Source organism: Gymnoscopelus microlampas (genome assembly GCF_963454915.1).
Source record: "Gymnoscopelus microlampas genome assembly, chromosome: 6".
NCBI lineage: Eukaryota > Metazoa > Chordata > Actinopteri > Myctophiformes > Myctophidae > Gymnoscopelus > Gymnoscopelus microlampas.
The window spans coordinates 36,995,469-37,023,113 of record NC_139943.1 but is presented as its reverse complement, the minus strand read 5'-3'; the positions used below and the strand labels follow the sequence as shown (position 1 = coordinate 37,023,113).

Below are 27,645 nucleotides of genomic sequence, written 5' to 3'. Positions count from 1 at the left end.
CATCATTGGCACAAGGTAATTGTAGTGGGTCCGTGCAACAAATATTTCATGTGCTACATGTCTCCTATGGGCATATATCTGTGTGTAAAGAAAAGATAGAAAACAGAACAATCAGACACTAATCATATATGTCTGAAAAGGGAAAATACTACTATACTGGTGATATTCAAGGTCCATGGTCCATCTTTATTGTTACATATTTTGTGCAGGCACATAATAGTATAATTGTTTTCACCTCAGACATTGTAGCAGCATTAATAATAACGGTGACAATTGCAATAATAATAAGCATACGCATATATACAAAAAAGGAAGGAATATGAAAAGCAGCAGTATTAAGAAAGAGAACAGTTTGGCCGTTGTCCTAGCACTTAAGGTGCTTGAAGGTACTGTGTGCAAGGTTCTTATTCCTAGGTTGTAAACATCGTTATTACTTCAGAGAAAGTGTACATACATCAAATGTAGTGACATATTCTTACCTTGGGAAGCATTTTCTTAATTGGATCCACACTGTCGTAGGATGCCATGGTTACTTAAATCCGGGCAAAGACACTTCTTGGTTTGTATCTTTTTTTGTCACAGACTCTGAATGTTTTCCTCTTTTGAGGGTTAATGGGTAACCAGTCATCTTTTACCACCCATGCAGGCCAATGACAGTATGACCTCATATTTATGCAAATTCAGCCTAACCGTAAATAGCAGTAACTAGACTACATAACCTAAATAGGACAGTGACCCAAATTAACAAATTCTACAGTTAATTTAATTAATTTGACATATTATTGGACTAACTACTGCCACTGGGTGGATTTGTGCTGTAGCTTTTTGAAATGATCATTCTGTCAAAAGAGCTGGGTCAAGGTTCACAGAATCACACTATCATGTACCATAATATGGAGAAGGGCAAACTAGGATAAGAAGGCAGAGAACCACGCCCATTAAAGTTGTACACCTGTTATACAAACCCTGTCAAACCAGACAAAACCATATTGATTTCATGGCATTTCATATGCAAATTATTCTTATTTTTTAGTGATGTGAATATAGTCAGTGTATTTGCTTGTGTCTAAATCTGACCACTTTTTGGAAAAATACATGACATACTATTAATCTGTCCCTATTTTAGACGAAATGTAAAAAAAAACGTATATTTCAAAATGTCTGAATGAGTGAAAATAGCAGATCATTGTGAGCTTGTAGTGCATAGGGCTTAAGTGGTTAAAGACTTTAACTATCACATATATACTGCCACTGCCGCACACAATCTGACTTCCTTTTGATTGCCTGGGTGTAATAAGTCTGACCTGCTTTCCCAGCATTGACCTCACAGCCTTTCAACAGTCACCATCCTGGAAGTACGGTACAGTGTGTCCTGTATAAAACAGTTCAAGAAGCTTATGTGTGGGTTTCTTTTCATTTTTATCATGAACGAGTTATACTGGAAATGTCATGGACCCTGTAATGGTGTTTCATATGAACGTTTACGATAAAATGAAAGCAATTCAAAATCATCAGACTTCCCAGAGTATGTTTACTCATTAAGAAACCGAATGGGTTCCCAGATTGCTCAACCCATGGCCTGATGGTGGCATTTATGTCCAGGATGGTGCCATCCCATTTCTCCATCGGCACTGCTTATTGAAGTTCGGCCTTCCAAACCCAGTACACTAACAGTGTACTGGGTACAGTGTCATCCCTTAGGTGGTGCTATGGTGGGCATCCCTGCTCCAGCTGTCTGCAACATGTAATGTAGCTATAATGAGGGTGATGTCAGCCCCCTCATGACGAAGGTCTCATCAGCTTCAGCTGCAGTATAGGCATTGGCGAGGCGTGACATTCATGCTAGAGGCAATGTCCCTGATTTTACCTGCCACAGGCCAGACAATGTGTTGCAGCAGCTGACTTGCGTCACACAGGACAACATTGGGAAGTGGATGATTTTCATTAGGTACTCGTAATTTATTGCCGAGGACAGACTTGTCATCCTTCCTCAGGCAACAATATTCACCGATGAGTGATGGGGAACAGGGCTGAGCTCTTCATCAAATAAATCTTTAAAGTCTATGCCGCGCCGCTACTGCCCCACCACTAGAGTTGAGCAAAGTGGGCCTCCATGTCGTAGCCATGCCTTTAACAGTCATGTGTTTCTTCATCACCTCCATGGTATTGGCTCTCATCTCAGTGGTGCTATGGAAGCCTTCTGGAAGAAAAGCTAGAAAATCAGATCCAGCTCTCGTCTTCACCTTTCTAAGTTGACTAAAAGCAAAAATACATCAATTTCTTAATTTTTACATTTTTTACATACTGTAATAAATGAAAATTATGCCAATAAAGAAAGACTGCATGATTATGGTATCTATGACCATGGTAATCATAGATGAATTTCTGGACATTACAAACATGGACTTGGATCACTTTTCTGGGGTTAGAGTTAAGGGTTAAGGGTTAGGGTTAATTCGAAGCTAAATTAAAGATTTTTGGTGATTAATTAGCTGATTATGTTAACTCAAATTGCCCAACATGCTACTTTTAGCAACCAAACTTAATCTCATCTTCTAAGCCATCATACAAGTTCACAACCTGTCTGGGTTTAACATGGGCCCTATGAGGGTTTCCAGTAGACTATTAACTACATTACACACATATGAAGTTAATAGCAGTTAGTCAACACGGTTAGCCCGTATAATCTAATAATCTGATTTAATTGCATTGATATGAAACATGTTGTACTAACCAAATTCCTTGGTTAATTACTGCATGAGGTTAATGCAACAATGTGCTTGTTCACATTGTGTGGTATCTGGACTGAATAAGGGCACAGTTGCGTGTATATATTTTTTAACTAAGCTTAGGAATCAGAAATTGACCACGACATGACAAACCTGGGTCAATCCAACTGGACAGTGAAATCCAGTGTGAACTCTGAAAGTGTAAACACTACTGTACATCGGCCTGTAGATGGCAGTTCTGTCCAATTAGAGAGGTAGTAGTCACATTAGTTTACAGACATGGGACATGTGTTCATCTTGACATCTTTATTCCTGTCCTGTTATACATTTGCCACATTGCTGGAGAGTAAATACATTAAAGTAAAATATTTGACATTTCATTTTCAGACCTCCTCATTACACACTTTGCAAGGGAGAAGCAAGCCCTTAGACCCTCTGTATCTTTGTGCAGAACTCCCATTGTTTCATATGGTTTTTGTCATGCTTCCCAGCTATTCAGACACATACACCTGTGGTTTGCTGGCCATGTATCCCTTTTGCAACTTGACGTTAAAATTCTGATTTAATGGGCATTTAATGCATAGATTTGTATGGTATTATCATCACAGATCTTATATATTGTTGAACACAGGTAGAAGACAAGAGGACTAGGGACTGTCAGTACATGTTAAGAACCACACCACACCCTTTTCCATGAAGAAAATCAACCATAGAAACAACGAATGCCAGATTTATACTTCGTCGTATGACTGAGTCGTGTGCCGATAATAGCAGGTCTACAAGATCACAAGTGTCGCATCCGTGACACATTGTGAGCTTGTGAATTGGCTATTTTTGGTGCGACCCCGTCGTGCAATGAGGCTATTATCGGGATCAACAGTGGCGCTATTAGCTCAACCTTAAATGTACACATTTGGGAAAATGGTAGGAAAGTTTAATATTGTCTATTTTCTTTTCAACATTACTCTTTTTAACCTCAAATGTGTTAAACAGTTCCTCAGCGTAAATCAAACAGTATCTCTAACTCATTTAGATACATTCACAGTTTTATACCCTTTTTCTCCCCACCAAAATAACAATTAAAATTATTTAGAGAAAGACAATCTGAACACTATCTTCATCGACAATATTTCCAAAACATTTCTTTTAGTCATGTGAGAATGAACAAGCTTTACTAGAACTGTACAAATTCAACCAAGCCAAAAAGTAAAGGAGGATCTTCATCATTTTGAAACTCAGGAAACATTGGAGAGTATTTCAAGACATCCGGATAAGGACAACATAATCTTCACACAAAAACATGTCAAAGGTCTCTGACTTTTGCATGGTAATAATGGTGAAAATGTGTCCACAGTTTCTGGGCATGAAGCCATGCCATTTCTTCATTCCGTTTAACTGTTCTACCAACAGATTAGTTTCCCAGCATGGGCTACCTGGAGTACTCCAGTCAGGGAAGTTGGGTCCAAACATTGGAAGCCTCTTGAAGTGGAGGGTCCAGGTCGGTTACTCTCATTTCAGGTGGTTTAATTTGATTTTGGCATGAGAGGAATTAGATGGATTTCTTGGGAGACAGTACAATTTATTTTAGGGATTCAAGGGAAGTCTGTCCTATAGTCCACGCACAGAAAATGCATTGTGAGCACCATTCATGTCAAGTCATCGCAAACAGTTGTAAAGGGTTTCAAGATAACAGGTAGCCGAGCTTTCGACTTAAGAAATTCTTAGTCGAGTAATGGTAAAGGTCTGACTAACGCATTAAAATGTATTTGATAAATCTGTAAAATTGAGCTTTCCTCATGCAATGATGCACACATGCATGCATTGCACCTTTTGACATCTTGTACTTCTCAGAAAGTTATGTACTTCTGGAAATAACTAATTCCGTGGAAAAATGAAAATCAACTAATCGACCAGGAAATTCTTGTATGACTAATCTTAAAAGGACCAATTAATTGACTATGAGGGGGCAACTCTAAGCGATTGTTACAATAAAATAAAATCTTTTGCATGAATTTAATCTACTTCACAGAAAAAAGCTCAAATGTGGTTGGCTTTTATATTATTTTAATGGAAATTCACAATTTAAACTCTGAATGAATAAAAATAGCCACAGTGCGTTAAACCAGAGGGTAGTGAGTCATGTCAAAAGGAAGGTTTTGGCATTGCATTTGTCACTTTAGACTTACATCTTCTGACATGCATGCCATAAAAAAAGAAATAAATCCCATTAATGTAGTGTTTTCTGGGGTGATTGGTTGGCCTTTCTTAAGATAATGCAACATCAAATACTGTACAGTACAGTGCAAGTCTAATCTCAACATTTCTTCAGTCATACACAAAACGATGAAAACGCACAGAACACCACACTTGTCTCAAGCAGAATTCACTGCATACATGAGGTACTAGCTAGCTAACAGATAAGGCAAGATAAACACAGTCTTTTTCCATGTAGGCAGCAAACAAATGCAGTTAATCATAGGAGAGCACAAGCTAGTCAATATTAAGGAAACAAAGCAATGCACCTCCAAAACTCAACATCAAATTCATTATTATACGTAAGTTCCACAAATTAATATGGAGCACCTATACTGGTTATTGTTCCTTTCAAGAGGTGAGGCGGCAGTTGTGAATAGAAAGAGAAGCAGTTTGAGGATAATTTGGTGTATGTAGCCTATTGTTCCACAGATCGTCCATACTCTGAAGGCAGGACTTGTGCGTTACACTCTGGTGAAACTAACTGGTGATATTTATTCTCTTGGGCCCAGGAACATGAGACCTTCCTGGACCCCAATTCCTGAGCCTTATAAACAGAGGAACAGCACCTGCTATCTACTGAAAGGCTGCAATATGTTGCCTTATAGTAAATACCAGTCGTACACCATACAGTTATCTAAATTAAATCCAACAAGAAAGATGGTTGCTATTTTGTCTGAAACCATGGCCTGCCACTGTCCTGCCCACTGCATGGCTGTAAAGGGATTGCTAGTCTTCCGTTCTGAAAACGTCACTTCAGTCTTGGCAACCATGAAGATGGCGGCAACAATTACCGGTAATGGTCTGTAGCGCCTTCTTTCGCAAACCAAAGAAATACACGCAAATAAGTAGGCGTGAGAGATGGTTTATTCCCAATCCGTTTTAAATCAGATAATAAACAATCCTATTGCACCAGAACCTACACTAGCCATTACCATTATTATTCCCCAAAGAGAATCTTTAGAACACAAAAATTGGGATCCACAAGGGGGTGAAGGCAGCTGCAATCTCTGAACATGAATCTTTTTTTCATCAAATGCAGATCCCCATCCATACGCAATGGGCTTCTGGCTAAGTTTGACAGGTCCTTAAACATGGCAATCACCTGTTGCCTGAAATAAACATCCCTACTCACTTAACAGCGCTGAGTGATCACTTTCATAACCCTCAATCAGAGAGAGAGAGAGAAATAAAATCAATAATTATATATATATATAAAACAATTCTCTGTAAAGTCAAACATTTTATGGCCAGGTGAACCAGTGAACGACGTTTAAAATCGAATCATTCCTACATGGCATCTCATGTCAGACTTCATACCCCTGCATCCAGTATAATGAGGTTACTGCACAGCCACTCTAGAAGCAACAGGCATGGTGTGGTCAAGCGGAATGCGGTGTTTATGAGTGGGTTCGGTTAAAATAATATCCAGTCCAGTCCAGTCAGTCTTTCCAGGGGGAGCAGGTGGGGGTGGGGCGGGGGCCGGGGGAATTAGGCTTTCAAGGTGTGAGGGGGCGGATGATGCCCCCTTTAAGACCAGTGTTGAGACTGTAAAACAATAAGTTAGCAGGAACTCAGGGAGCTGCCCAGCGAGATCACACTGGAGTCGACAGTCATTAGTGGTGGTGCTCATAGGCAGACATGGACCGAAAGAGAGGACGGACCATCCTAGGGGAACCTAGTTCTGCCAGCCATTTAGGCCAAGGGTCCAAGTCCTCCTTTCAATAAAGTTCTATGGTACAGTCAAGTGTGGTGGTTTTCCTTGCTCGCTTGCTTTGACCGCCATCTCTTTTGAAAAGTTTATGTTCGTGTTGTTTCAGCTTTCAATCTTCAAAGTCCATGCTGCCTCTATGCATCGTACTGTAGATCCTATCCTCACCCTGCAACGGTGAGCTAGAGAGGGAAAGACAACGGGAAAGATTCAATTACACCTGTCATGTTGCATTGATTGGAAAATCAAATGGAAACATTCTTAAAAAAAGGCCCAATGCAGGATTGATTTGAACATATAAATTAGGTTATATTCACATGCATTCTTAAAGCATTTGATTTGTAGGATGGAAAATATGCTATTTGAAACTTTTTTCCCTCATCATAAATGACAATATAGGTATTTTCTTACTCCACTGTTTGCAAATATTACCAATGTAAACACACCTATTACAGACCCAAAATACAACATATACAATGTTCAAACAAAATCAGTTTTTAGTCAATTAAGAGCTGAGTCAATCACCTACTGTAAAACATTCTTGGTGGTGGAGCTATCCATTTGTTTATGTTTTATGTATGTATCACTGATTGGTCCTTTAATGATGCAGTCATATGCTTACACAGTAAAATCCTCAGGGTTCATCTCAGAGTGTACAAATGTAGCCAAATGGACCCTGTTAAATTAACACTGAGGATTTTGAATGTGTAGTCAAGTATACATGTTCCTGTACAACAGGCGCAGATAGCTATCCACTGGTAAAGTTTGCAACTTTGAAAAGTACACAGTCAAATTCTCAGCATGAATTTATACATTTGTGACTCAGTGTAGAGTGTACACTCTCAGAGTTAAATGAACACAGAGGATTTCACAGTGCAAAGATCCAGGGTAAGATGTCTTACCTGCATCACGATACCACACAGCGACAGCTCATACAGTCCTGACCACTCTCATCAGGAGGGTTCAACTTTCTCAGCTTGTGCTGTCTGATCTCTCTCACCAGCGTGTAGAAGGCATCTTCCACTCCCTGCACGTGTATGCACACACACACACACACACACACACACACACACACACACACACACACACACACACACACACACACACACACACACACACACACACACACACACACACACACACACACACACACACACACACACACACACACACACACACACACACACACACACACAGAAGAGTCAGACCCAAGGCTGTACTTTAATAATGGTCAGTATGGGGAGGGTGTAGACAACCATGGAAGATTAAGGCTTCACAAAGCTTAAGAATTGTTTTGAACCAGGCTACGTGATGCAGAGCCTGATTTTGTATTTATTTTTTACACTGAACCCGCTGAGCTCTGCGTTGGTGGGCGAGTGTTTAACCTTTTTGTCACCTGGATGCCCCATACAAGTCAAATTATACCAAGTGATGGCAAAGCTCACACATTTTTTTTCTATTTAAGTATTACCATGGCGACCATGACCATCTCACAAAAGGTAGCGTAACGGATATTCCTTTGTTGCTATAGAGTGTTTGTTCAGTAACAGGGGTCTCCCTGTCTCTCCAGCTCTTGGATAAACAGAAAATGTATTTTCAGGCTGATAAATAGGTACTTTCTCCTGATTGGTTGAACATGTATTTTATGTTTATTAAAGAGCTGGAGAGATGGGGGACCCCTGTTACTGAACAAACACTCTATAGCAATGGATACTATAAGAAACATAGTGCTTTAACCTATTAACAAAAAGCTTTTTGTTTTGACCCCAACATATCACTTACCCTATCTTTAAGTGTTAATAAAATAACAATGATGAAAAACAGTATGAATTTAGAATTTGAATAACCGACATGCCATTAAAGCACTGAATGTGTCTATATGGAAGTACATATTATAATGTACATGTACTGTATGATGGACAGTGTGGAGAGAATCACCCTTGACAAGCCTTTCAACAGTTTTCAAGGCAAAGCAACCTGGCCATGAGTCATCACCTGCCGAATAATAGAATGTTCTCAGCACAGCAAAACACATCTCTCACTGCTCTGTATGTGTATTTAATAGGCATGTATATCTGTGAAAACGTACAATAACTGGATATCTGCAAGATATTATGGGGGAAATAGAATATTTTCATTATTTATGAAAGGTCGTGTTTTTTTTGTAGTCGTCAAACAATCTGAAAACAATGTTCATTGTAGCAGTGGGAATCCTCAGAGAATAATTTCGACCACACTCCTGGGAGTCCAGTTCTCCAATTTATGCTCCATTTAAAAAAAATATATGGGTTTGCAGGACAAAATGTCCACCTTTTAAACCTCACAGTGTGTGTGAATATTCTTCACATTTTGTGAATTCATAAATCTCAGATGTGCCTTCCTGCTGTCCCTCCATATTTGGGCAAGTCTGACACCACAGGAGAGCCGTCATTAGACCCTGCTGTTGTTCTTGCCTTTGCATCTGAGTGAGGTTGTGTACTTGAGGTTGTGTACTTGTACGGTCGGTTACCTGTCGTGTCTTGGCAGAGGTTTCGATGTAAGGGATGCCGTACGAGCGGGCCAGCTCCTGTGCTTGCCGTGTGTCTACCGTGCGTGCTGGCAGGTCACATTTATTCCCCACAAGCACCATGGGAACATCATCGGAATCCTTGACACGTTTAATCTGTTCTCTGTGAAGGGGAAGTGAAAAATAGACACGTTTATTCACATTTTCTATTCCGTCTAGTCTTTTTGGGTCCGTGGACACGCCCTAGTGTTTATTCACGTGCATACAGCATTCTCCTCTGTCAAGAATCCTCCCTGCTTCATAAACAACAGCAGCTCTACCACCAGAGAGCCCAACCAGCCGGGGAGCACTAGGACCCTGAGGAAGAGCCGGGGGCCTGCTGGGGCTGGGCTGTGCTGCACTGCTGGAGAAAGGAGGGGGGAGGTGGACAGCAAGCAGGCAGCATTACCTCATCACCACAGCAGCCAGCCTGAAAGCTAGCCAGCTGAGGGACTGACTGAGGGGAGTGGGTCAGATCAATCTATCAGCCCCGGTCCTGTGGCTTCTGCCTCGGCAACATTTCTCCCTGAGCTGAAGGACTGCAGGTTACATTTGCTACGGTCAGCCCCCCGTGTCCAACACACAGCTTGAGACAGACCCCGCGAATGGCATTTTATGACCACACTCATCTGATGCGCTATTGAGATGACACAGTGCCTTGTAATTTGCTGGTCACGCAGGCATATAAAGTCTAGTAGTGCAGAATTGAGAATACCTGTGAAAACAAATAAGCAGCTATAGTCTTATTGGGCTGTGCACTCTGGGATGACAGCAGCGGTGGGTTCACGTCCAGAGTACAAGTGAAAGACAATGCTTGTGTAGAGACTAGGCCAAACAGTAGGCAGGTGGTACGCTGTGTGCCAACATGAAGGTTGATTTATACTTAGTTGCATGTCGGTGTTGCGGTTTAGCGACGTGTTGCGCAAGCTTGTAGATCTGCAATGTACTTGAACATTTGCTATGCTATGCGCGACATTGCGTGGGAACCAAGTATAAATCAGCCATTAGAAGAGCATTCAGTTATATAGAGATTTCTCACGCGCTGTGCCGGACAAATGAACGAAGGATCTTTAAATAATGCTGCAGAGCCTTGACCTGCACCTATTCCTAGCATGTAGTCTAAGCTCATACATGCTTTTGTGGGCTGTGTGAAGGTTCATCCTTTCCAAGTGATGTCAGTGGTTAGTTGTGTCGAATGCGGCACAAACAAGGCCGTGCAAGGCCATGCAGAATGCGGTCACCTCGACATAGCGCACACAAGGCTGGTTGTGGTCAGATAATCCCAACGTTATCGCATAAAAGAATATACCATCATTGCCATCAGATTTTTCTCTGATCTCTCCTTCCCTTTCTCCTTCTCTGTCCTTGGGCATGCTCCCTCTCCCCTCTGCTCTAATTGAGTCAGGATCAATTTCATTGGCAGTGTGCTGTAATCTTACAGTCGGAGGCTAAGCTTTCTTTAGCCGTGTTAAACGCTACAACATGACATCATCCAGCTACTGCAGGGCTCTGGCGCACGCGCGCGCACACACACGCGCACCCCTCCCCACCCAGATCCTATGAGAGCACCCAAAACACACAAACATAGCACATAATACAAACAGCCATACGAAGCACTTTAACGCACCAATTCAATAAACAATAATAGATCTCATCATCTGCATAGTCATCATTGTGTGAATCCCCTATCCCTCCACCCCCCCCCCCCCCCCCCCCACCCCCAGCCACACACACACACACACACACACACACACACACACACAGCACACACACCTGTACTGGTGAATGTCCTCAAAGGACTTGGTGTTGTTGATGGCGAAGACACAGAGAAAGCCCTCCCCTGTCCTCATATACTGGTCCCTCATAGCGCTGTACTCCTCCTGACCTGCAGTGTCCAGGATGTCCAGGAGACACGTCTCCCCGTCAATCACCACCTGCTTCCGGTATGAATCCTGAAAAAGGGTATTCCAGTATTTTAGAGCACTGAGCACAGTGAAAATACATTAAATAAATATGATGGAGATGGAAGTGAATTAAGGTTGGATTGATACTTTTTAAGGAACCACCAAATCACATCTGTAGCAGCTAGCTAGTATAAAAAGCTGACCAAACATTCTAACTCCTTTTAGGGGGCAGTCAACTCATAGACGGCTATATTCACATTTAATATCTTATTCATACTAGACATAAACACACGCACATATTATCGATAGATACTAGATAGATATAGATACATATCTTTCATGTGTTCCTCTATAACAAAACCATGTATTTGTTTAATTCATTCAAGATGTTTTTTTTTATTTTTTATGTAAGATACGAAAAAGTATTATTTTGGTATTTGTGTTGAATAACGGGTATCGACACTGATCTCAAATCTAAAATGATTGCCAGGCAGCTGAAGATGCTGAGAATGAACTAGCCAATATCTGGCATTAAAATAAATTCTCTGTCCAGTCCTCGCCAGATGAGCAGCAGGCCGTCAGAGGGGCAGTGTAGCCAATGTTTAGCCTTCCAACCCAGCCACACAAACATGGAGTGCAGTCCCTTTGTGTGTTAGAGCATAGGGGCTAGGAATGCACATACACAAAAAGGACATTGTCCGGCCAGAGGCAGGCGTGGTGAGAAAGAGAGAGGGGAAACAGAAGAGAGGACAAAACATTCTCTCTAGCTCTGTCAATTCTTTGCCCTGTCTAAATATTTCTTTCTCGTGGCAAAGGCAAATGGAATTGCAAGGTACTAGGGCAGACTAAATGCTTCACCGCCAGACTAGATTAGGGAACTTCTTCCAAAACCTGGCCTTTTGGAAAATTGAATTGATAGAGCATCTGCTCATAAATGAAATAAGTTGGTTTTGGGGAGTGCTGGTCTTTGCGGTAAAACAGAACAATTCCAGGGGCAAGATGTCAGACAATACTGACGTGGTGGTCAGCGGCAGATGTGAAGACAAGGGACTCTCGACACACTGCTTTGCTATTACCTTGTGTGTACATAATACAAAGTGCACAAATACTACACTATATCTCTATTTAGATCTCTATACAGTATATCAACATCTCTCTGTATATATATATACACACACACACTATATACTGTATGTATGTATGTATAAGTGTGTGTGTATACACCTTTTGAGAACTTACTGTGTAAACCTCACCACGCCAAATTCGAAAATATTTGCAAACATGATATTGCAAAAATAAAGAACGTACATTCTGATTCTCTCTCACACACACACACACACACACACACACACACACGTTTCATTGTATTTCATTGTAGGACCAATGTTGTCCTTTGTGGACATTTACTACCGCTCAACACCACCAGCTCTGGTTAGATGACTCGAGGTGTCTGAGCATGTGCAGAAGTTTGCCATACATACCTCGATGGTGGGGTCATATTCATCCACAAAGTGGTTCTGGATGAGCTGGATGGTGAGTGCGCTCTTGCCCACACCTCCAGCTCCCACCACCACCAGTTTGTACTCCGTCATCCTCTGTGCTGCTGCTCACCACACTCCGCTGCTGCATCAAAGACAACACAAAGACCACAGAGAGCTTAGCAACCGTGCCGGCAAAATTAAATATATAACATATCCTCAGGTTGAGCTTGTAACCCAGAAACATTAGCGGGTGACAGACACCAAATCAGATATTATAGAATTGAAGCTCTGACTTTAAGGCCAACATATAGGTTGTTTTATGTCTTGATATAGTGGATTTTTCTATCAGATGGCTTAACCATGTATGTCCTATATATACTTAATCGTACGACAAATCGATCTATAAACTCACAACATTGTGCCTCATTGTGATGCATTATGAGCTTGTAGATCTGCTGTTTTAACATTTGTTAAATTTTTGCCTATAATGACATGCCCAAAATAGGGATGCCTGAAAGTGGTTAAACTGGGAGGGAGGAGAAATCTGTTCGTAAACAATGGTGCAGCCCCATATAAACACAACAGCTCTCACCATCTCTGACCCAACAGTCAGGAGTGTTAGCGGTGTGTGTGTGTGTGTGTGTGTGTGTGTGTGTGTGTGTGTGTGTGTGTGTGTGTGTGTGTGTGTGTGTGTGTGTGTGTGTGTGTGTGTGTGTGTGTGTGGCGGAGGGGCTGAGGTTGAGACCCTCAGAGGGGAATGTGAAAAATGTGCTGAAGGTACTCAATGTTCCAATCCTCTCGTGCTCATTGAGGGCAGCGAGAGTCTGCATGAGAGGAGCGAGAGAGACACGGAGAGAGAGAAAGAGTGCAGTGTGACCCTCATCACCAAGGCTTCACATTACCGATGCCTGCCTCTGAACACAACCACATGGACAGAGCACACCAGACAGTAAAGAAACAAACTATTATCAAAGTGATGTTGAACTTCGGTAGCACCTTGTGTGGGAAAGCTACCTGGGCATGATAACAAATAATGTCCATCATGTTTGTGTTGCGTATGTGATTAAACTTATAAATCACAAAGTACATTTACAGAAAAGAAAAGAAAAACAAGAATCCTGGTACATCCTTTACTCACCCATTTCACCCACTGGTGTCATTGCTCGAGTTACACTTATATTGGTGACATATCGGTTTTGTTGATATAGAACTTCAAGGTTAATATGACATGAATGCTATTTCACTTTCCCATAATTAAGTACCAGGACTAGTGTTTTTTTTTAAATATATTGGCAGAATCTGTTTTGAGTTTGAGTTGTTTATGTACTTCAATTGATTTCTGAGAAACGTTTATGCCCAGGTAGGTAGCTTTGCAACCCAAGGTTGTACCAAAGTTTAAACATCATCGCTTTGAAATATCTGCTTGTTGAATTTATGACCCTCGCCTCAACACAGTAAAAGGAAAGCTTTAAAATAGGTTGTTAAAGGTCTAATAAGAAAAGGAATAGGCATCGGTTTACCAGTCTATGTTAAGCTGGATCAAATCAACAGGCTATTAGATTAACCTTTCTGTGTATTTCGTCTACATTCCCCCCATAGGGGGTCAGCCCAGGAGAGATGGAACAAGAGGCCCCAGAAGAGGGCTTTTATAACTGCAGGTGTTCCCTCAGTCTCCACAGTGGACTCACTGAATCCAGTTAATGTCCTGTCAACATACAGGGCAGAGATGGCAACAAATTAATACAGTTATTAAAGAAACGGGACAGACTCCCAATGTAAACAGAACTTATATTCTTTTCACCTAGACAATGAGCCCCTTCCCAGTTACAGTACATGATTCAATACCTTTAAAAACAAGGGCTTGACTTACTGGGTTGATTTCTTCCCCCCATTATTTAATCGCTGTGTTATGGGGGTGGAGGTGCAATGCAAAGATGAATGTCATGCAGTTTTTCGGTCTGGTGGGGTGCTTTACCTTGGAGGAACTGATTTACTCAGTATTGGAAATTAAATAGTAGTGGTTAGGGTTGCCACCTTCTATAAGGAGAACAAGAATTCAAGATGTATTGAACAACATACCATGTCTGCCTCAGGGAAGTCTTGTAGGAATTGAGTGATTTCACTCTGCGTAGTCTGTTCTTCAGCTGACAATACATAGATATCTCTACAAATAGAGTCTACTGAAGAGGCTTCGCTCACCTCATGGGGTGAGAGTTAAGATGGCAGGTAGCAAGCAAGCATTAACATCTATTTGCTAGTAAATACACAACGGAAATCGAATTGATGTTCCATACCATAAACGTTTTGGGAGATGCTTGGGGCAGCTATAAAAACCTGTGACACTGCTGCTTGGGTGTTCCTGACGTTACAAGACTGTTGCTCTTCTGAGGCATGCTGTCTGATGGACCACCATGCGCCACAGAAAACATTACAAACCGTATTGAACCGCATTGGTTCAAAACGGGATGTGAGACTTAATTGGCAATTAAAGGACAATTCAGTATTTTACGGGATGGGTGGCAACCATAGTTGTGGTACAATAAAAAATATATTCACAAAGCTTCAAGTTTCATAAGTGCCATAATGTCATGACATTTTGTCCTAGCCCAAAATAATCCATTATAACATTAAAATCGATTCAGTTGAATCGAGCAGTAAAGAAGAATGCAGTGAAAAGAATCCAGATTTTACCGTAGTTACTTGGTTATAACAGCATTCAGACAGACTGGTATGACAAATGTGCACAATAACTGTAGTCTGTGTTGATTGTGCTGTCACAGTCTTGACTATTGACTCAGCGCAACCTGCATGTGTTCATGTACTTGCATTTGCGCAAACCCCCCCCCACACATTTCATGTTTTGGCTTCTTCCTCCACGTCGGTGTGTCTTATCCCCCCCGTACACACACACACACACACACACACACACACACACACACACACACACACACACACACACACACACACACACACACACACACACACACACACATTAAAATCCTCAGTGTTCATTTATTGATGTATCTATTTGCAACACTGAAAGTACACCAATGTAACTTACAGGTCTATTTGGTTACATTACCGTATACATTTGTATACTCTCAAAGTTAAATCGCCACCAGGATTGTAGCGTGTAGTATAACTACCAATATAGTGCTGGCCAGAGGGAGGGCTGAGGGAGGTGAGTCAATGAACAGAGGAAGTAGTCATATGGGTGGAGCTGTTAGAGATGTTGGTAACTGTGGTAGGCGATGACATCATGTGTGACACATCTATTACCAAACGACAACCACATCTGCCTCCTGGTAACGACTTGATAATGCATGTCTGACACAGGAAAAGATCATGTAATAATGACAGAGGAGGAAGATTAACCTAATGCAGCCGTGGTGGTTTTCCAATATTGAACCAAATGTTGCTGATCTACTGGTTATGTTTCACTCAAGAATACTGATCGAGTTGGGACAACATTGTTTCTTAAGACGCAGCTGAACCACATGAACCCTAGTGTCTCTTCTGGGCATGTCATTATAGGCAAACATTCTGCGAAAATAGCTGATCTACAAGCTCTATGATGCGTTGTGAGTTTGTAGATTAGCTATTTTCTCTATTTGACGTAAAACAAAGTATAATAGGATTATATCGATATCTATATACCAACCACAGAACGACAGAAGCTTTCCTTGGTAACAACTTCAAGTTGACATCATACAGAATGGCAACGTCAGCGATGTCATTGCTCGTGACAGAGCTCATGGGGAAATAACTTGGAAATCCTGTACCTTTCCATGATATGGCAGAGTAGAGAATAGAATACGAAGTTCAGTTTCACTTTCTGCTTTAGAGCGACAGTCAAAAGTAAACTTCAGGCATCCTATTTATCCTGCGTCGCCCACATTTCACCCACTTCAAAAATAAATATTTCCAAGTGAACTGGTCAGACTCAAAGCAATGCAATGTGTCAAGTTGCGCTTTTTGTAGTCTTAATATAAATGAAGACAGCTATGTAATAAATGTGAACACGTAGGACCCTATAAGCTAAACCATCCCTCCTTTTCCATAAAGTTATGCTGCATGCCCAATGACATCAATGTTACTAGGGACATACAGTATTATCCCCCTCTGGCCCTACTATCTGTATCTGCCCCACCCTGACTTTAACACTGCCGTCATAAATAGAGGTCTTGCTGTCACTTAGGAATAGAAGATCCATCTGCTTGCTATGTGTCCAGCAGAGCAGTCTCCCCTCTGAAATGGATGGCCTTGTAGTGTATTCCTATCCTATCCTGTGTGATGTGCAATGAACAATGGAACATACAGGTAAATGAGAGCATATAGAATAGAATAATATTTACACACTCACCCCCTGTGTCTAATGGCACTACATATTCCATTTTAGGCACAACACACATATAGAACACAAAATTACACATAACACCTGCAACAAACACTACGTTAACCGCCATGATTTAATAGGCACCTAAATTCATCTGTCATCCTATGTTCTTTATGGGCACTGCATATGTATATAATTCTGTAAGGAAAAACAAAAAAACAAGACTAAGAGTATAAAAGCATAGCGTGGCCAGCGACATGGCTGCAGTCGCTGTTGAGTGTTGCTCCAGCCACACTGCGTAAAAGGGTAGGGTTAGGTAGCACAGGGAAAGCGGAATTGTGGGGAAAGAGAAGGGGTGGGGGTGGAAATGGTGAAACAAAAACATATGACTGATTGATGCTTCACTGCGTCATTGGAGTGCTAAAAAAAAAGTTGAAGCGAGGTCAACTTTTAGTGTGTCACACTCGTCACACAGCGACAAGTGACAGGCGTCTCTTATAGCTTCATGGCGCTGGCTCATTGCAAAGGTATAGTAGCTTGTTGCTTTGTCATTGCTAGTGTGAACACAGCATTATAGGCCAGGTGATCATCAGCATTTTGGCCGACCTGAATGGAACACTCTTTCTTCCTTTGGCACTTTTTACCCCCTTTTTTCTCCCCAATTCCCAAATTGATCCCTCCCCACGCACATTTCTGTGTGTTGTCACTGCTGTTGTATCCTACTGACTCATCTGCCAGTGAGGAGCCCCCACCGGGAGGACATGCCTTCGTCCTACTCCTCCCGCCCAACGCTCCCTGATCAGCCCGTAGGAGTATGTGTAGTGACAAATATCACCCTCTCAACCGGTCCCGTCTTCCCTCCCCTGAAGTTAACACGGGTCAATTGTGTTCGTATAGACACTTGACAAAGTCGGATGCACCGCAGTGGATTCGAACCCCCAGACTCCGCAGTGTTGGGTAGCTACTTTACCACTGCGCTACCCGAGTGCTGAATGGAACAGCTCTACTCTTGACAGCAACACACAAGCACACACAAACAAATACACACACACACACACAGCTGCACTGTTCATTGCCTTGAGGAGAGGAGTAACAGGTGACATCAACATGGCCTCAGGACAGTCTGAGCGAGCATGATACACAGAGCATCCAGAGAGAACTCCTTTCACGAGGCTAACGCTGTGGCACAGAGTCAGAAACAACACACGCACACTCCAAGTGCAGTAAGTCCAATATTTGTCCCTGGGTCTTGGGTGTGGTGTTGTATTAATAGATGCCGAATACGTGTACACCTCTGTCACAACGTCTGTGTGTGTGTGTGTGTGTGTGTGTGTGTGTGTGTGTGTGTGTGTGTGTGTGTGTGTGTGTGTGTGTGTGTGTGTGTGTGTGTGTGTGTGTGTGTGTGTGTGTGTGTGTGTGTGTGTGTGTGTGTCTGACTGCTGATCAGGGAGCAGACTTGCTGATGAGTGGACTCTTGGCTAACTGATGTTAATGATTGATGGAAAAGGGAGACTTGTTGCTCACCAATATACATAACACACATTCACCCACTTATTCTCTCTAGCCCTCTCTCCGTCTCTCACTCACACACACACACACACACACACACACACACACACACACACATAACACTGTTGGTCATCACACAGCTGCCAGAGTGTGTTCTAATGGAACAGGTAGCTCTCTACACCATCACCAATGTCAACAGCAGCCTTCTTGTAAAAACACCCCGATGGCTATAATTCTCAAGCACAACAGGAAGAGAATTACCCCGACCCCTCAATCTTGTGGCCAAACATTTAGCTTCCTTCTTCCTCACTGTAAATAAACCAATCTGGTACGAGGTGCAGCTCGTCCTGGCTGGTGTGTGAAGCCCATTTGCCAGAACCAGAGAGCTAGCCTCGATCCTCACAGCCTTCTCTCAGTAAATAAACACTGGCGTGAGTACAGTGCAATGCAGAGACCAGGCTGTGCTGACACAGGCAGACAGGGACAGGCAACAAGACTCACATCGAGGGCTAGGAGGGGGCTTAAGCCTGTTATTGCTGCTTTGTTTTGAGCTCTAGGAGCCATCAACGGCAACGGGGTGAAAAGTTATCATTCTTCCGTTACAGCCCAGCCAATCAGAGGCTTCCCTTGACTATTTCTCTGGCAAAACCCACACATGCTGCCTTGTGTCTCAGACCCTCCGTCCATCGTTTGAATGACATAAGATGGTGGGTCCAACCACTTGAGACTAATCTCAAGCCTGTCTAATATGCAGGGTTTGATTTGTAAAAAAAAAAAGAAAATCGATTCTGAGTTCCGAATTGTTAAATTGTGATATTATCAAACATACGTATCAGACAGTCAGCATTTCCCAAAAGGAAATGCCTGTGTTTAATTCAGTCAGACCAGAAGCAGGGTAAAGCATATTGCCCCATTGGTGACAACAATTGGGGGGGTAGCAAAAGCAGAAGCATGGATTTTCCCCCTAGCCCTCCCCCAACAAACCGAGCCCTGCATATATGCATCATAATAATGTCTACTGCTTTAACGAGCCTCCCTATAGCCTTACAACTTACAACCAACACCAAAACATACTGTAAATCAGTGTTAACATCAGGCTCACAGTCATACTCTGTAGGCGATACATTAGGTGCCAGCACAATTCCTTTCATCATGCATGTTAAATAACTGGATCACAATGTGTGTTCAAAGGACTGAAATTTACAGCCTAATATGCAAATTTGACAGTCTGCTATTTGTATATTTGAGGGGGGAAAGAGAGAGAGATGCTATCGCTATCACTTTCAAAACTAGGCCATGATGCTGGCTGATTAATAATCCAACACATTACATATGGGGAGGAAAGGCTAAATGAATCTTTGATAGAGAGTTGCTGTTGTGCCACTGTGGAGTGCAGCCACTTGTTGTCAGCGAGGCCTGGCTGGCAGTGAGCTGACAGTGAGCTGCTGTGTCTGTGCAGGTGGTTGCAAGGGAGCAGTGAGGTGCCCACCCAGGTATTGGGGCCAGATGAGGACACAACCACATGAGATCACGATATCTAAACAAATAGCAATAGAGCACAACTAATTTCTGGTCTCACTGTTCTGTACTACTGATGGTTATACCCTCCATGTAGTACACACACACACACTCTCTCTGACTGTCATATTGCATAGCAATTAGTGTCAAAATACCATGGTCCTCCACTAGAGACATAATTCGTTCCAGAAGGACAACAATTGTTCACGTACACAGAGTTATTTACACAGCACTAGATGACCAATAGTAACAATGTGTGGTCTGTGGTCCATTTTATGTTTTGCTCAAAACACAGCTTTATGTTCTGTTTATTACAAGGAAGCAATAATCAATAGCAAAACATCTTAAATAGCCCCATATCATTCAGGATAGCACATCGACTTCATTGAAAAATCACAGATTTAAAGGGATAAAAATGTGAACCAGTTTACCATAAGAGAATACAGGAGAACTTACCTACCCATAACATCCTCAGTGTTAAGTTTAACACTGAGAGTGGGTGTAAAATTGACTAATAATGGCCAGACCGGCACCAATGCAAGTAGTCGCAACTCCTCCTTGCAACAAAACCTTGCAACTGCCATTAGGGATAATGGTTGCAAGTAGTTGCATGTAGTTGCGACTAGTTGCATTGGTGTGGAGTGTGGACTGGCCTTAAAATTAACACTAATGATTTTAGTATGTACTATTCACTACGGGTGCAACAGTTCAAACAAACGTATTATTTAAAAAAGTAAATTGCTAAAATAGCAGATCTACAACAAGCTCACAACACACCACGATCCGAGTGTTGCCATGCAAGTGTCACAGCGCCAACACTTTGTGAGCTTGTAGATCGGCTATTTTAGCAATTTTTGCCTGACACCGTTGTACGACAAAGTGGGGTTAATCAGACTAGTAATTATAGAAAAGTTCATTTTTAAAAATCGTGTTGATTTGTTGATAACTTGATATATATAAAAAATGTATAGGCTATTATTAAAAAAACACACTACAAGAATATTTGATTAATTGAAAAAGTATTCGATTGAAGAGAATAATCGATAGTTGCAGCCATACTATTCACCTATACAACTTGAGAGAGCGAGTCCACAGCCATGGTGCTAGTGTCCACACACAGTCTCATGACCCTCTCCATTCCCCGGTCCACTAAATCTTTGCATGGCTGCGCCCTTTTGCTCAAGGAGTGCTCTATGTCTGTGTGTGTAAGGTTATTTATAGCCCCCGCCACCTCCAGCCTGGGAAATTAACAGTTCATTTTGAAACCCTAGAGCCCTGCCTGGACCAAGAGGATAATCTTACATGACAGCTTACTGAGGGTGCGAGCACAGCGCAACGAGAGAGGGGTGATGGGAGAAAAGAAGGAGGAACTAGGTGAGGGAACGAGAGGGCTGCTCTTTTTCATAAACCAAGGGCACAGCAGCCGACCACAGGAGGGAAGGGGTCGACCTGGAAACAAAGAGAAAAAAAGAAAGAAAAGGGGACGTAAAATCTAAGCCGTTGACGTTGTCTTTCGGTCAATATTTTTGCCAGAGAGCCCACCTGTGTGGCTACTAGGGCACCCGTTGGACACAGAAGTCTTGGTTATATTTTCATGACATCTCTTTTTATTTCCACCATCGCACAGAGCATGCCTCATCCTTTAACCCATTTAGACAGCGAAAGAATCTGTGTCATTTTTTGATTTCTTTGGCTATTCAAAAACAGCAGATATACAAGCTCAGGCTCATAGCTTGTAGAACTGTCATTTTTGAAAAAACGTGAACATTTGTGCAAATCTTTGAATATATGTATTTTTTTTAAAGCAAACATTTGTAACTCAAATCTTTGCTTCTGGGGATTCTACAAATGTCTTCTAAATCCCAACAGTTTTCTGAGAAAAACGTATGTTGCTATATCAGTGGGGCTCAAACTTTTTCATGTCAAGGACCCCCAAAATTATATATATATATGGCCGCCGACCCCATCTCAAAAAAATGTTGTTCCAGGGACCCCAAGAAGCAAAGATTTGAGTTACAAATGTTTCCTTTAAAGAATATTTTAATATTTAAATATTATTCAAAAATAGCAGGTCTACTTGTATATCTGCTATTTATGAATAGCCAAAGTATAAAATATGGATAAAGTGGTTACACAGATGCGTTCCCGGTTTGAATGGGTTAACCTTGCAACGAACCCCTCTTTCAAAAGAGAACACACCCTGTGGAAGGAGGAGGGCACAAGAATGGCCGTCTTTCTCTGCATGCATTCCACTCTCCATTAAAGCGGTTAATTGGTTAAAGGATCCATACTGGCAGAGCCACAAGCCCACAGCAGGGATAATAGATTTTTAATGGAGCGATGATGGTAAGGAGAATCTCTCCAGGGAGGTATCACGGTCAAATACTGAGAGACCAGGACCCATCCTGGAGCCACTGGAGCCCACCACCCCCTCTCTCCCTCCCTCTGCACCTATGACATCATCCCCCTAAATGGCATCCAACCATCAGTGATGACAGGCAGCTGAGGAATCACTGTTCTGTTCTCCATAGCCAATAAAAAAAACACAGGGTGGTGAGGATTTCACATAATTCAGAAAGCAGAGAATCTATTCATTCATAGACGGTGTAAATACTCAGCCCCCAAGATGACCTGTAAAAGCACATACAAATATGATTGGTCTTAGAGCAAAGTTCTCAGTCTCACAAACGCAGGTGAGAAGAACGCATCAACTGTGTATCTACTGCATGTAGCCTGTGTGCCATGGTGGCTTCTTTGAAACCATCCGCCCTTCGCTTGAAGGGCTGTCTGAGTGACCTTTATCCCATTGGGTCATCTTTTCAGGTGGTGGATGCAGCAGCAGCACAGATGAAAAGGCCAGCTGAAAGCCCCCCCCCGACCCCCTGGCCCCCACACAAAGGGCTGCCAGTTGGATGAGCCATAAGGCTCATCAGAGAAGAGAGGCCTCAGAATTCATCAGTGGTCTTACGATCTGACTGAGAATGGGACAAACACCCTATTTTCACATGGTGTTAGGGCTGTCACCATCATGAGTATTTTTTTTTAATTAACCGTCTGTCACATAAATAATTATTTACGATTAACTGTGTTTTGGCATTGAACAGAACAAATAAAAATATCATATTCTGTTTGCCTTTTAGGTTTGTAAACAAAAATTACACAGGGCAGATATGACTAAAAATATCATATAATAACTTCGCGCTACAAGCAAAATGCTAAATAGTTGCGATTAGATACAGCGATTATGTAATAATTGTGACAGGCCTCCCTGTTGTTCAATAAAAGCACTCTGTGCCCAGAAAGCATTGTTTGAGCTGCATAACCATAGATGCTAGTGAGAGGTGCAGAGAGAAAGAGAACAACATCGCCCAACATCCACGGTCAGCCCTCTAGACAAACAATCTAGCCTCCTCCTTCATCAGCATCCACTGCAGGAATACACAAACAATTTACAAAGTCAGCATCCAAGGACACTTTCTGTTCTGCACTACAGTCGCAAACATCTGGAATGCAGTTATCCGATGCAGTTTGGATTAAATCGTGATTTGTAGTCACAGACATGTAGGCTACATACATGCTAATCTACTCAGACAATGTCAAAATATCTATATCACACACAACAAAAAATCACACCCAGTGTGAAGAGAGTGGTGCCTTTGAAAGTGTAACTGGTTGCATCCTTGTGTTGCAATCAGCAACAATATGTTGTCACGTGACACGTGACAACATATTGTCACGTGTCACGTGAAGCTTGACCAATCAGCCGTGCTCAAACATACGGACGGACATACGGACAAAGTCAAATGTAGGAGTGGTTGGCACCACTCAAAAAGGGAAAAATGCAAAGAAGTGGCATTCAAGGGTAGGGGTGGGTTGGCAATTTGGCATGAATGATATATGATTATTTATTTATTTTAAACATGGATGGAGTTTTGATTATCATAAGTGGTCAGCAGGATGGTTGAGTTTGTGGCTGTTGTGGGTATTGTGTGCTGTATGTTGTCGAGTTCACCACAATACACATAGGCTACGAACAAACGGTATTCAGACTATGCAGCTCACAGAGACATAGCATTCCCATAATGGCTTAACTATCCAGGTGTTTACCAGTGTCCAGTGGCGTGTAATGTATTCTATGATTACATGGAGTCATTGGGCCATGTCAACGTCACCTAACTGAGACTGGTCCATTTGACTTGAGCGTGGTTCAACTGGTTCTAGTGATAGGCTACTAACATCACACTGACAGTAAAGTCTGGATGCTTTAGCCAGCAGACGAAATCATATCACACAAAGATTTGGCGGACCCCCTATAGTAGCTCTGAGGACCCCCTGTTGAAGACCCCTAACCACTTAAACCCCAGCATCTGTATCGTGGGGAAAACTTTCGCTGAAAATAGCAGATTGACAAGCTCACAGCTTGTCGATCGGCTTTTTTCAGAGAAAGCCTTCCCCACAATAACAGAAAACAGAAAATGCCGACCAAGTATAGAGCCCTGAGGGACTCCATGTCATCCATATGGGGTTTAAGTGGTTAACTGCCCTGTCATAATTTGCCGTTTTCTTGCGTATGGCGTGTCCCTGTTCTCTGCTTTCACCTTGCTAAACGAGCCTGGCAGAAACAGAGAACAGTTCCCAAAAAATCAAATCCCTCCAAGAAGAAGTTGGCCCAGGAGTTCCAAACGCCTTGTAATGGAATGCAACTTCCGCAGTGCTGCTACATTCAGTTTGGACCAGTGTTGCCAGATTCTGCGAGAGAAATGAGCAACCAGGTCTATGAAAAGTTGAAAACAAGCCCAAAAGAAGCGACTATAATAGGCATGGCTATTTGAAAATATACTATCTACAAGCTCGCGATGCGAGGCGTTGTGAGCTTGTAGATCTGCTATTTTCAAAAAAAATCTTTGAAGAAAATGTGGGAAATGTTTAAATAATTGTTGAAACATTTTAACAACAAAAATCTTGTATGGAGGTCCCTGGCACAATACTTTCAGATGGGGGGGTTCGCGGACAATTACGCGGACAATTACATTACATTAATTAATTACAGTAATTTGGGGGTCCTTGACATGAAAATGTTTAAGAATCACTGGTTTAAACGACATTTAGGAAATAAGCCCAAATAAGCAACCACACTTTAGAAAAGAGCCCCCAAAAAACCGCAACCACCAATATTTACAAGCGACTTCACAGAAAAAGAAGCCCAAAGTAGCTTATAAAAAGCGGACATGGCAACACTGTCAGTTTGTACTCTATGTGACGGGGCGTCACCCGTGTGTCTGTGCGGTCAGTCAACAGCAACCGTCAATAGAGCTGCTATGTATGCTGGACACACATACCATAACATAGGAATATATAGAATATATGTATAGAATATATAGAAGCATGTTCTCTGACATTGAATATGTAGGCTATGTTTCAATTACATTTTCAAATGTGAGAGAGCGCTAGATAGAGAGAGAGAAATCACAGCCAGTGTTGCCATGTCGTCTTATTATAAGCGACTTTAGGCTTCTTTTATTGTAAAGTTGCTTGTAAAAATTGGTGGTGGTTGCGCTTTTTTGGGATGGTTTCTAACGTGTACTTGCTTATTTACTTGCTTCCAATTTTTTTTTAAATTATGCTTAAAACCAGTGGTTCTCAAATATATTCATTAAGGTTTTGTCCCAGGGTCCAGGGAGAATTTGTGTTAGAATGTTTAGAAACAATATTCCAAATATTCCACATTTTATTTCAAGTAAATAGCCGATGTAAACGTTTAAAGTGCTCATGTGGCTTCTTTTTGGCTTGTTTTGCTATACCTGGTAGCTTATTTCTCTCGCAAAACCTGGCAACACTGATCACAGCACAGTGGATCCCCTGGATCCCTCCCTGCCAAGTTTCGATTCGAACATCCGAACTCAAATGATCAAATCTAATATATTTTATTCTACGTGGTTTAGAAACAACATGTCATGAAGATGATGGTGTATTATAACTAATAAGCGAACCAGGCTGTGCCTCAAAACTCCCCAAAGCTCCGCTAATAACCCTGCATAATGAACGTCAGAATTGGGGCTGTTAAGAGCTTTGCCGCCGGGGCGTCAATAATAATGTCGTAATGCCAGTGGTCTTCAACGTTTTCAGGCCAAGGACCCCTAGCTGAGAGAGAGATGAAGCAGGGACCCCCTCTATATTGTATAAAATTGTGTTTCAGATTCATTTTTTTGTTTGATTACTAGGTCTGCTCTTTTTTTCCCTCTACACCTATACCTTTGCCAAAAAATAGCCGATCTACAAGCTCACAACGCCTCGCAGATCTGCTATTTTTGGCTAAAGTTCTCCTCAGAAATGGGATGCTAGGGTTCAAGTGGTTATGGTAAAAAGAAAAATCATATCACAGAAAGATTTGGCGGACCCCCTGTTGTAACTCTGAGGACCCCCTAGGGGTCCCGGACCCCCTGTTGAAGACACAACAGACAAACTGCGAGCCAAGATCCATTCTCCACTGATTTACACAAAACACGGTTTGATCGGCTCGCCGATGCCAGCAACACACCATCCTTTATCACAGAAACACAACGCCTTGCCTTCATTAATATACTCCATGGTGTCTCCTGCCGCACAAAAAGAACAGATCTACATTAACCACTTAAAACCCCTTGTGAGCTTGTCGATCTGCCATTTTTCAGCGAAAGCTTTCCCCACAATAACAGAAAACAGAAAAGACACCAGTATGTATTGAGCCCTGAGGGACTCCAGTTACCCATATGGGGGTTTAAGTGGTCAAGAGATGGCTGTCAGCTTGTAGATCTGTTCTTTTTCGGCAAGAGACACCATCGTACTATACTATTGGGGCGTTTAGGTGTAGCAACACATTCGTAGCAGAACGCAGGAATGTGCGCTGCATACTTACAATAAGCAGAGCCTCCAATTAAAACACGGTGGGCGACGTGTTGTTCCTGCCTGGAGAGACAATGTTTCAACTCTGTTATTGCTTCTTCTTTCTCCTCAGATGAACAGAAAACACACGGTTCTTCTCGTCTGATGGCTGATCTCCGGCTGGGCGGGTAGGGCAGCCTGGGGACAGAGGCACACAGCAGACAGACGAGCTCTTCCAATGATCCCCCGAAAATAATGATAATAATAGTAATAAAATGACTTTTCCCCCCTCCTCCAGTCAAATGCGTCCGATCTGAGTAAAAAAAAAATCTGCCCGCGTTGAACAATGTGCTTCCAGTGAGACAGAGAGAGAGAGCGAGAGAGGATTGAATTGAATTGAGAGAGAGAGAGTGAGGATGACTGTTGAGCCCACGCCCAGCTCTATCAACCATAGAACCGCCCCAGCTACCACCACCACCGTCAGTGGTGTAAAGTAACTAAGTACATTTACTCAAGAACTGTACTCAAGTGCAACACTGTAGTGCAGTACATTTACTTCTACTCCACTACATCTCGGAGACAAATATTGTAGGCTACTTTTACCCCACTACAATTATTTGAAAACTATACTAGTTACTTTGTAGATTTGGATTACAAAACATAAATTAACCACATCAGCCCCATTGAGGCCATTTGAAAATGGCAGATCTACAAGCTCACAATGCGACGCGATGCAACGCATTGTGAGCTTGTAGATCTGCTATTTCAAAATATTTTTGGTTATTTTATACATTTGAA

General features: G+C 42.1%; 1 protein-coding gene across 3 annotated transcripts in view; it reads right to left on the bottom strand.

The window, feature by feature from the left end:
* Window positions 1–3,020: 3,020 nt before the first annotated feature.
* LOC311046555 (GTPase HRas) overlaps window positions 3,021–27,645 on the bottom strand; it is a 37,098-nt gene continuing 12,473 nt past the window's right edge. The window contains exons 1-6 of one of the 3 annotated variants that reach the window (XM_084058938.1): window positions 26,882–27,232; window positions 12,624–12,765; window positions 11,012–11,190; window positions 9,203–9,362; window positions 7,596–7,720; window positions 3,021–6,875 (exon numbers count right to left, since the gene is read on the bottom strand). In XM_084058938.1, coding sequence (XP_083915064.1) covers window positions 7,601–7,720; window positions 9,203–9,362; window positions 11,012–11,190; window positions 12,624–12,734 — 570 coding nt within the window. In that variant the 5' untranslated portion in view covers window positions 12,735–12,765; window positions 26,882–27,232 and the 3' untranslated portion in view covers window positions 3,021–6,875; window positions 7,596–7,600. Of the gene's footprint in view, window positions 6,876–7,595; window positions 7,721–9,202; window positions 9,363–11,011; window positions 11,191–12,623; window positions 12,766–26,881; window positions 27,233–27,645 lie in introns of those variants that run through there. The other 2 variants (XM_084058939.1, XM_084058940.1) reach the window with 2 other exon arrangements.